The sequence below is a fragment of the Corella eumyota genome, chromosome 1 (assembly GCF_963082875.1).
Source record: "Corella eumyota chromosome 1, kaCorEumy4.1, whole genome shotgun sequence".
Classification (NCBI taxonomy): domain Eukaryota; kingdom Metazoa; phylum Chordata; class Ascidiacea; order Phlebobranchia; family Corellidae; genus Corella; species Corella eumyota.
This window is the reverse complement of record NC_137490.1, coordinates 9175660-9187624: the sequence shown is the minus strand read 5'-3', so window position 1 is coordinate 9187624 and position 11965 is coordinate 9175660. Positions and strand designations below refer to the sequence as shown.

The 11965-nt window shown below is 28.7% G+C and overlaps 1 protein-coding gene across 1 annotated transcript; it reads right to left on the bottom strand.

The window, feature by feature from the left end:
- Window positions 1-293: 293 nt before the first annotated feature.
- LOC145757116 (aminopeptidase N-like) lies at window positions 294-11931 on the bottom strand. Its single transcript, XM_082572421.1, has 24 exons — window positions 11850-11931; window positions 11557-11672; window positions 10487-10562; window positions 8519-8675; window positions 8114-8347; window positions 7851-8007; window positions 7602-7733; window positions 7303-7429; window positions 6887-7041; window positions 6631-6744; window positions 6015-6128; window positions 5807-5872; window positions 5176-5241; window positions 4893-5080; window positions 4691-4779; window positions 4402-4526; window positions 4126-4181; window positions 3883-4030; window positions 3698-3786; window positions 3445-3555; window positions 3023-3148; window positions 2495-2677; window positions 1859-1934; window positions 294-627 (listed from the first exon to the last, which is right to left on the bottom strand). The coding sequence occupies exons 1-24, from the start codon at window positions 11929-11931 to the stop codon at window positions 358-360; spliced, it is 3057 nt and encodes a 1018-aa protein (XP_082428547.1). The 3' UTR covers window positions 294-357.
- Between the last annotated feature and the right edge of the window lie 34 nt (window positions 11932-11965).

Genomic DNA, 11965 nt, shown 5'->3' with positions numbered 1-11965 from the left:
TTTGTAACGCCTGTTTTAAGTCGTTGATATTCGAATATACGTTTTATTAAGTATTAAATTCTAAATAAACTAGCATGAAATACGTTCGACATTACACCAATGCGATTAAAATTAAAAGATGTAAAAGAAAAAACGAATTTCTTCTGTACAACTTGAGTTGCTAGACAATTTTTACCAGTCAAAAGGAAAATAATGAATAAAGCGGTTACCATGTTTAAATTTAATAATTGCTGATAATAACAAATATGCATTAAATTTAGAAGAATTATGAAAAATGCTTACATATAAATTATTTAAATTCATTTATAAAAAAAATTATGATATGTATATTTGTACGGTGAATCAAAGACGTAATCTTTAGAACGACTTGAATTTACCACGAAATTTATCCCTGGAATATACCTCCCTCTCTTCTACTGCATAATTGGTGTCAGCCAATCGAGTAAGTGTGCGCTTTCCGGACCGTTTAAGTTCAAGAAAATCTGAAGGAGTAAAAGGCACACCAAGCCAGTTCGCTATTATTTCCTCGTTTTCTGCTCTCCATGCCATGTTTGTAGTCGTGCGGTCTTTGTAGAAATTGATAGTGCTTGTCCAAGATGAGTCTGCAACATCTTTCATAGATTCCAACTAAACCAAAAATACCTCATTGTTATCTTAAATATACAACAAAATGTTAACCCATAATCCTACGCCACTGTAAACAACTTTTAGGGAGTTACCAAAAAAACTGCTTATGGACCAAAAAAAATAGTGGTAAATAGATGTCTTTATCTGGGTTAATTCTGAAAACAAATTTTCAACATATGAACCATGCAAAATTTATTGTTCCCTTTAAGCGCAAAACAGTGCGCAAAACGCGCAATTTTGCAGCGTAAAAATTTTGGGACTTCGCAAAGACTGCGCAGTGAAATTTTGAGACTGCGCAAAAAAGAACGCCAATTTAACAAAATTTTAAGGATTCTGTGTAATAACTATATACGAAAGTGTAGAAAAATATTTTTAAAACAAGCAACTCGCAGTTTGAATTAAAAATACACTACAAAAATTAAAAAAAAGGCACAAAACGACGCACTAAAACGATATTTGTTATCGTATTAATAAAGACGATTAAGTAAGCGCAAAAACGAAGTGTCAGCAGTTTTATTCGCTAGTTGTGTATCTACAGAAAACGCAAGGAGTATGTTTTAACGTCGATTATTTATATTAAACACGTTTATAATGGTTTAATATCATGCTTACATTATAATAAACGTATTCGCTTTCCGCTGGCATTTTCACACATTACGGGCATGCCCATTAAGACATGACAAACTATGAATGAATTAAGGTTCAATACTAAACATTTAATAAAAGAAAATGGCACGTACGGGGAGTACAGTTCCATAACAAAATGATAAAATACCAAAAAAAAGTAGTTTAGTTATTTTTTTAATACAACGCACAAAATGATCTTAAATGATTATGTTTATAAAGCTTGGAAAGAGTAGGTAATATATTCAAGTGACATTTGTGGGTTTAAAAAAATTGGGCACCTGTGCACCCGATTTTAAAATTGTGCGCTTTTTTGGACACCGGTAGGGGTTTTCTTAGACGGAACACTGATGCAAATACTTTTTTTATTTGTATAAAATTTTTAAATTATTTTTTCTAATAAATATTCACGTTTACAGCCTTAACAGTCGTTGCCGTTGGTTATTTTTATTGCAAAAAAGCATTACTTTATAGGTTACAACATAAAAGCAGTGCTTAAAAAAACAAGTTTTCTGGACCAGCGACTACACAACTTTGTCAACGTAAACAACTATATAAATAGGAAAAAAAATCCAGCAGAAAAATACATCTTTAAAAAAATTCTTACCACAGCAACATCATAATCAGTAGAAAATCTTCTAGAAGCTCCAGACATCATGTTGCTAACAGGACCAGTACCAATGCTGTTTTACAGATAATAAAAAAAATAAAAAACTTGTTTGTGATGTCATTACTACATTAAATTATAAACTTAAACTTTTTATGCAACTGTTAAAACCTGTTACAACGTTTTTTATAAATAACTTTGAGGAATTTTTATAAATATTATGTTGGCCGCCTTTATGTTATCTTAAATTTCCAATAAAAATGGCCATACATTTATGACAAAGTTTTTTGGAGTTTAATTTTTTTAGAGTTTAAAACTATTGATAAAATAGTACCTAATCACACATGTTTTTATTATTAAAAACCTTAAGTCTTCAAATCTAATGCAAAAAAAGTCAATTAATGGCAACTCACTTATTTTACCCAAAAAATACATAATTCAAGGTGGATAACAAAATGGGATTTGAGTGCAAAGTAACAACAAGGCTAAGTAAGTCCAAGTTATATAAGTATTTCTAATAATTGACTGAATTGGCCAAGTATACAATGTATAACAACTTACAAATTCGAATACAATTATACCTAATTTTTTTTATAAAATATTGCTGTTTAAAAATGGCATCCTAATTTTTGTTACCTGTTGATTATTCTGTTCCAGTTGTTATATAAAAACGACATAGCAACATATTTCGAACTTTCATGGTTTGACATATAGTACATTGTGTTAGATGAATCTTGCCTTCTTATCAGGGTGGTATCTAAAACATATTCCATATACCTATTTAGAATCCATGGGTCTTCGCTGCATGTCAGTGCATATCTTAAACATTTAATAAAATAGGTGAATTATAAAAACTATTAATCCTAATTCATATAACATAACATCAATTTATATTTGAGTACAAAGATTTAAAGCAATAAAACAACTTTATATTACTTAAAACATTTTTTGTATTTATGTACTTGATGAGCAAAGGTCGACACTAAAGCCTACTCACGCGATGAGTTTTAATAATCCAATTTAACTTTAACGTGTCTTAAAAAGTTATAAAAATGTTACAAATTTTATTTAAAAAGGACCCGAGTGATTAATTTTTGTCACAAAATAAAAGAAAATCCTATTTAACAAAACATAAACAAAAATAAATCTTGTATAACTTATTACCTTAGGCTTGATTGGTGTTGTGCACTGTCAATCGACAAATAATACTGCCATGCAAAGTCCCATTCTTTAATCCCCCCTGCTCTGATTGCTGTACAATAAACATCAGTGCGATATGTAGCACTTATTCTACACAACAACATTTATTGTAAAGAGTGTAAGTAACTGGAGGTTTTTTAAATATATACAAGTTTTGCAAAAGTATGCAAAAACTTTTACTAAAACTTAACAGATAAACAATTTTGTTCAAATACATTATAATAAATTTAAAATATATTTAGTTAAAAAATAACCAACATAACCAACCTTATTTAATTTTTAATAAGTAGGTTTATAAATATATTTTTGGTGCATTAGGTTTTATAAGTTCAAAGACAAAGACTAATAAAAATTATCAAATAAATGAGACTTTATTAACCACAAACCTGTTTGTTTCAGTATCAGTCATCCATAATCTATAAAGTCGTAAGGCTTCTTCAATACAATGTGGATGACCAAATTGACAAGCTGCTTCAATTGCATAACCCCTTGTCATTCTAGAAAAAAAAATCTTTTTAATACATATTGCATTAAAAAATTGAATTTCAAAAACAATTAAATTATAGTAGTGGGGTTAAATACTGTCCGCATAAAATTAAAACCTATTTTTAATTAAAAAAAATATATAAAAAAAATTACTGTTCTTGAAGTTTTGCCTCAGAAGTATCACTGTCATCCCAACCATATTTATCATAAATAGAAGGTACAACCAAGCTCAGTATGTGTTGCTATAAAAACAAAGTAACAAACATGAAAATGACGTAGTCAAAAATAAGTTATGGTATTTTTTTTAATCGAAAAAAAAAAAAAATTTAAATACTAACAGAGTAACCCCCATAAACTGAACCAGATTCAAGAATTCTTGTAAAATACAAAATTGCATTCAAAAATGTTTCCCAGGGGATTAATTCGACATCTTGCTTGAGGTATGAAGTAATTTCAAATGCTGTATCAATAGCAATTCTTCCAGATCTTAAAGTCATAAATTTCAAGTTTTAATAAATAAAATTTAAAAAAGATGATCTTTACCATATAATAGAATATTTACATCATTAAAAATACCATACCTGGATATTGCAAAAATATCGTCTATTAACTGGGCTCTATTCATTGAAGAAATTTCCTAAAAAATAATTTTCAGGTTAAGAATTGTCCTAAACTTTTACACCACTATTGGTGAAAAAATAGTAAACAAAAACAAATCTTTTATCATCTTGTCAACATTTTTATGCACCAGTAATGCTAACAATGATATAAGAAATAAAATGTACAATGTAACTGTATTAATCAATTTCATGGTTTTAAACAGTGTTTTTCATTTTTTAGCAATTCTGTTGGCTCACATTAAAGGTTGGTGTGTTAAGTTTGTCTGCTATTGCCTGCCACATAGTTGCTGGATAGTTAACACGATAAAAACCGACTGCATCAATATTTGCCAAAATAAAATCACCATCTTGAGTGAAGATTACTAAAAGTAATTTAAAGTAATACCTGTTCAGGCCATTTTAATAACATAAATAAATTGTTAGAGAATAAACACAGCCTTTTAAAATTTTGCCCTTTTTAAAAAGGCCCCAAATTAGTCAAATAAAATAATATAAATAAATATAAATGTTAATTATTTATACATACACTGATTATCGACACCAAGCCAACGTTGTTGTTTAACAAATGTTAGTTCATGACTAGCTGAATAGCTGAAAGGAACATGCCACTTGTACCTTAATCATTAGAATATTTCGTTAAATATAATTTCCAGATGATTATAATATATTTATTTTAACCTTGACTTATCTTATATAGTTTTCTTGTAAAAAAATATCTTATACATTACCCATATATTTCACTTCCGGGTGTTTGCACTGGTTTGTCAGTATCTAGTAAAAGAAAATATTCTTGTGTAATTGTGTAGTCATCTCCGTTTCTAACAATGGTAAGAAGTGGGTAGCCCATTTGCAATGTCCAAGATTCTAAAATATCTTGAAGAGGAGCTTCAAAAGTATTTTCATTTAGTTCTGCTTCCTGAAAGTTAAAATTAAACAGTTTTAGTCAAAAAATCGTCTTTTTATTAAGACTATTATTACTAATAATCACCCATTGCAATAAAACTAGCTTACCTCAATCCAAAACTTAAACAAATCATCATGTGTAGCTGACTTGAAACTGAACTCTTTTAGATATTTCTACATAAAAAAATATTTTAAGTGTAAAAAATATATTCGAACTAAATTAAATTCCATGCACAAAAAAGCATAAACCACAACCAAAAAGTATTGTCTAAACCTGCTTACCAAAAGTCAACAACACAATTGTTATAAATAATTATCAAAAAGTGGTAAGATCTTATTTATAAACAGTAAGAAACTCATCTTATAAAAAGTAATTTTACTGACCAGGCAACATTACATGATCATTTAACTGTAGTATACTATTTTAACAAAACATAGAAATCCAAAACTACTTTACTTAATAACAGAATTAAATTTGCAATAAGTGAAAACGCATACCTCTGGATTAAGAAATCAATGAACAAGGTTAAATCCAAGTTCAAGTGATTAGAAAGTTAAGGAATTTTTATATCCCAAATTACTGAGTCAGGTTTGTTTAATAGGCTACTAACTTTAACCTTTTTTTAAGCACATTCATGCTGAACAAAAACTTAATTTAGTCTGGCACAAAAATATTTAAACACAACAATCCCTAAAAAAATTTATCCACCCCTATAATTTACAAGTTTAAAATCAATACCTTTAAACCTCCAGTAAATGTGGCCTCTCCTAAAATGCTTTGAACCATTCGTAAAATACTACCACCCTGTAAAAAAAAGTTGCAAGTGTTAAAACAAATTTTATCGTTTGCTGGTGTACAAAAATAAAAATACCATTTATTTTTTACAAGTCAATATTTTAAAATTTATATTAAAATTCTAGAAGCAAAATATAGTTATTACATTAACCTTTGAATATGTAATTCCAGAAAAAAAACCTTCAGGATGAACTAAAGGATGAGAAGATGAATAAGAATCATCAGATAAAGCCCTTTGCAATTCATCAACAATAAACAAATCCCACTTAATACAGAAATATTTTTATAAATTTTAAATAATTTATTTCAACTTTTTTAAACACAAGTTATTTTATAAGTAAAAAAAAAACATTTTTATAACATTAAATGTATATATTTAACTAAAATGAAAATTATGCTGTTTTTTTTAGAAAAACATGTAATAAAAAAAACATTATTTAACCTTGGGCTCCCATTTCTAAAGTTTAAACTTTATTAGAACCCTTAAAATAAGAAAGGAGATATTTTAAATCAATATTATAGGCGTTACAACATTTTTAATTTATTACTTATAAATATTTTGAAATGGTGCAAGACTGCAAAACAAACACCGTAAAAAAGTTCTAATAAATTACCTGGACCTGGATGTAGCCTACATAAATTAAATTTTTGTATAAAAACTGCTGTTAACAGCTTTTAAGTCTTAATAGTTGGTATACCAATAAATTTTGTTTTTGTTTATTTTTCTAATTTAAAATTAATTTTACAAAAACATTAAAAATTTTTACCCCATTCCATTCTGGTAACACTCCATCCACCGCAATGTAAGAGACGTATGTGGCAAACCCCTCATTTAACCAAAGTTCATTCCACCAAGCACAAGTAACCAAGTTTCCAAACCACTAAAACAAAATCAGCAAAATCACATACTTTGCAAGCCTTTAACTAAATACCTAATTAGGGTATAAAAAAGTGATGTGAAGTTGTTAAACACACCTTACACAAACAAACCTTGCCTAAGCTTGCCCTAACTAACATGCTTACCTGATGAGCCAATTCATGACCAATAACTGACGCAACAGAGTATTTGTTGTACACGGATGACGACATGTTGTTAAATAAAAGCAAACTTTCTCTGTATAAGACCAATCCCCAATTTTCCATTGCACCAGCAGCAAAATCAGGAGTTGCTAGTTGATCTTAAAATAAGGAAAAAAAACACAGATAAGTATGGTTTGCTTAATTTAAGACGATAGCCAATAAAAATCAAAACAACATATTTGTAATTTACATTGGATGTGTTACTATAATGTCTAAATATCTTGAACATTAGTTGGATTTTTATGCTACCTGTACTTTTAAATTTAATAGTCATGCTTTTGTTAATACAGTTCTAAACTGGTCAATAAATCAAAAAAAATTAAGTTTAAATTAATCATGACAAAACAAAAACAGCATACCAGATTTTGGTAAATGATATGGTTCATCATAGTAAGCAGCCAAATAATCAACCATTTTAGGTGTATAATTAGCTGCAAATACACCCTCTTTATCTTTTATTGCTTTAACTCTTGCATATATTCGGGTCTAAAACAAAAAAAATTATTTAGATGTAAGTATAAGCTTATCTTGAAAACCTCCCTTACGATTTTTTTAGTAAGTAAAATAATATAATTATCCAATGAACTAAACTTTTACTTGAAAAAACTTTGTTAAGTATATATTATATCAAAAAAAAAACTATTTATCACACTTTTACCTGAATCATGTCTTTAGTAAAACTAGGCTCAAAATCAAAATCGCAAACAACCATTGCAAGAAGATAAGTCGGCATCACTACAGTTGTATTGCATTTTGAATGTTTCCAAGTTTTACCTTCTATATCTGAAGTCTAAAAAAATAAACAATATTTTCTTAACCAGAAGTAGTGTACCCATGTAAAAGTTTAAATCATTCATAAATTACAAAAAGAGACCATTGGTCGTGCAACAACATTAATTATTTTTACCCAACTAATTGTTTCAGGCATATTTCCTATGGCAAAGTATCCAAGATCATTCCTAAAACTCAAAGTGATATCAAATGTTGCCTTCAGTGCTGGTTCATCAAAACATGGAAATGTATGACGAGCACCAGTCTTCTCCATTTGTGTTACTGCTATGACCCTGTTACAAGTAAAAACACAAAAGAGAAAAAATTATTTTTGTTAATTAGCCCCACTTACTTTTGATTCTAGCAAAAATTTCATAAACATTTTTTAGAACTTATCACCTATTATCACCAGCTTCATTAATGTATTCGCTTCTGTATAAACCAGTCAAGTCATTTCCCAATTCTCCTTCAAAAGCCTCAGCTTTAAGAATGTAATTATGATTTTTTTTGCATGGAGATTCAGTTGTAAAAACAATATATTGATTTGGTCGATAAAATCTATGCGACACTATATTCATATTGCTACCATCTGAAACATCTTCAATAGAAAAACTTCCAGTATAACTCAAATTCCTTAAAAATAAATTTGGTGATTTTAGATTGTGTACATAAATATTTGTAAAATTGTCTTATATAGTATTATTTACTATATAATAAATTTGTTATTGCATTGTAGCTGGTCAATAATCTCTAGTCTGTGTTAAACATTATAGAAAGAAAAGTCTCATATTTACAAAATATTACCAGGAATGCAGAATAACAAGATCAGTCTCATTAACACAAGTATAGTACACAGAAGAGGAGCCATAGAACATGTACAAATCTGTATCTGGATCTTTCTCCAATACTGGTCGTAAACTAACTTTATAGTGATAAGGAATTAAGTTTCCTGAAAGCCGATCTTCGAACCAAGGTTGCCATTCCTGGAAAACATAATAATTACTTTTTAATAACTTTGAACAAATCCCTGAAAAATATTAAGCCTACCACAACAATATCTAATAAGATAATGAAAATGTTTTTTTTGGATTTAACTACTTAGATTTACCTTTAGGTTGACATAAATATAAAAATTGGCTTATTAGGAAGGTGAATTACCCTTTTAGTAACCCCCTATGAAGACTTGTACACCCATAGTAATATTTTAAACTCTAATTTGGAAACTTTGCTTTAATAGAAGGTTAGAAAGAAGTATTTTTTTTAAGCCTACCCCAACCATCTAATAGCCAGGGTAAATAATGTAAACCAAATAGTCCTTAGGGGGATAAAATATTTTTAGCCAGTTTTATGATGATAATTCAAAAACATGCAAAATTTTATACTTATTGGTAGTTTTTAAAGTGCTGTAATTGATAGTATCTAATAGACTTCATCCAGTGTCCATTTTTTTCATATATATCTTTATTCTCAATGTGGAAAAGTCAAATGCGCTACTTATACACAGAGTAACATCAGTTACTCCGACCCAGTCTTAAGATGCCTGTGGCAGTTTGGGATATTAATAGGGATGGGCTGAAATCCAAATTACTCGGATTCGACGAGCCCGAGTATTTTGTCGCGATTCTCGGACGAGTACTCGGTTATGACGTCATTTAAACGTATATAACTGATTACGAGAAACTTTCCCGCATAATTTTAAAACTGCAAAATTTGCCAAAAAACACGTATTTATGAATTATAAAGTGTTTAACGTTGGCAAAACTAACTACCGCTAATAGCAATATCATTTTAAATCTAAACGAAAATGTTAAAGTCTCAAATTAATTATACGTAAAATTTTACTAAATGAAAAGTGTATTTGTTGCGCAATCGTTGCTTAATAACGTGATATAATTGAGAGTAGATTATAAATTATTGGAAAAAGGCAAATCTCGTGTTTTTTTATGTAAAGTAATTCGTATACGATCTTAAATGACAAATTATTACTCGGCGTCCGAGTACTAAAAACTGCTCGACGAGCACGAGTATTAAAAAATTCCTAATACTCGGGCCGAGAACTCGGACTCGGATTCGATTGGCCCATCCCTAGATATTATAGTTTATAATCGCCCGATAATTATGCTGCTAATTAAGTGCTGGCTCAGGAGGAGTTCGTACCGTTTAAAGCGCCTTACACAAGAGCGCTACAGCATGAGATCAGTGGGAATTGAAACCACCACCTTCTGTGTGGTGTAACAAATGTTCTAACCACTACACCACGCTGCAGGTAAAAGTTTAAGTATTACAATGTTAAAATAACCTCACCCAAAAATTAAACTTAAAGTTATTTTATAAAAGTTTTAGGGTTTAAAATTACTATATTTAGAAAAATAGACTTAAGGACAAAATTTTGGGTTGCACATAAATTTTTTGTTATTTTATCCACGTGGTCAAAACAGTCGTGTTTAATTATTCATACTGAACACTAGATGGCCTTACGTGGTCGAGTAAATGAGAAAAAGATAAGGTTTTAAGTAGTAAGTAAATGGCTTAGAATGTTGAAATATGGGTTAACGATTGGTTAAATTGCTCTGGAACTAAATATCCTCATCCAATTCTCACACTATAAATAATTTAAAAAAACTTATTTGACAACTGTTGTCAAATATATATCGCAAATTAATAATCAAGTTAAAGTTTAAAGCATTAAATTAATATAACAAACTATTTATTTCTTAAAATTAAGGTAAACTGGTGTGTATTTATTCAAAAAAAGCTACGGCCTAATGTTACAGTTTGTGATTTTTTTATTCGATTTATTTGCAGTGAAACTTTCTTGCAAGTCATTATATTTTGACTTATCGGGAACCTTTCGCCATTATATTTCGACTTATTGAATTCACTTGAAACCTTCTGCATTAAAAAAACCCCAACAATAATATAAAGTTTACACCTGTATATGACTTTATAATAATATGTATACTTTTTTAAGATGTAGGGTTTTGAGTACGTTGTTTTTATACAAAATTTGTAAAGTTATTCTTCATAAAATACGTAAAACAAATTGAAACGTCGCGGTAGGTAAGTCATTAAAACCAAATGTTTACTGTTTTGTTTGACGAATTCTTAATGTTTTAGCAACTTTATTTTAATTTTAAGGTGCCTATTATAGATTTTAATTTGTTACCCTTAAAAGGAAAATTGTCTTTTAGCTCTGTACTTGAGCAAAATTTCCGACTGTTATCTGGCAAAAAGACTATATATAATGTTTATATAGCTTCAACTATTGTAAACGTGTAGGTTTTTTAAAGTGTTTCTACGTATACAAAATATAATATGTTGATTTAAAACTACAGTATTGATAATGAGAAAACTGTAAATTTAACCTTTTAACGGAAGACCATGATAAAAAAGCGATAGAAAAGTGTAAATTTATCCATATTTAACGGAAAGCCATGTTAAAAAAAAAGAGACTTAAATTAAAAAGTTTAAAATATAATTAATTGGTATACAAATAACTATGTCAAAGGAAGCTACATATCGAAAACACGTTAAATAGCACAAAGTTTGCTTTTCACAAGAAACTTTTATTCGCAAATTCCCTATATTCGCAAATCCATTAATATTTACAACTTTATTTTATTATATTTATTAAGGTTTTTTTGATTTAATTAAAACAGTTTTGCACAGTGTTATATCACTTATTAACGTTGACAAACAATTTAAAAAACTTAAAAATATTGTTGCTACAGCAGTAGAAATTAGAAATGTATTTCCAAATTTTTCTTTTATTAACATTTTTGTAAAAAAATGACTATTAGATATTAGACACAATTTTATTTTAAATAAAAAAAATTACTTACTTGTGTTGTTACAACGGGTAACGTTGGTTTAAATGTCGTGGTTGGTTTTGGTGGTTCCGACGGTTCGACAACCACAGGGTCGCAAGTGGGCCTTCCCACCAAACCCACAATTAAACCTAAAAAGAAATGTGATAAAAATAAATAACTTTCACACAATACTTTTTTTAAATTTAATTTATTAATAATACACAAATGCCACAGAAAAAAGGGATTAAATCTAGACATTTCAACAATGTAGCTTAATATAAATCATTTTAATAAAATTGTCATATAAACTGAATTGTTAGTATTACCTTCGGCTACTAGCAGAACGATCACAGTAACAACCCATCCGACAAAGGCGGTTTTACTTATTTTTATAACTTGGTTAGACATTTGTTATAAAAAGTTGTGTATACTTTATCCTAAT

What these genes read in the sequence shown, in the direction of transcription:
- LOC145757116 (XM_082572421.1), bottom strand. Translation starts at nt 11,931, where the DNA reads ATGTCTAACCAAGTTATAAAAATAAGTAAAACCGCCTTTGTCGGATGG. An exon ending in TACCCGTTGTAACAACACAA is followed by an intron (nt 10,563 to 11,556) that starts GTAAGTAATTTT and finishes TAATGGCGAAAG; the next exon opens with GTTCCCGATAAGTCAAAATA. An exon ending in ATATCATTTACCAAAATCTG is followed by an intron (nt 7,042 to 7,302) that starts GTATGCTGTTTT and finishes CCTTATTTTAAG; the next exon opens with ATCAACTAGCAACTCCTGAT.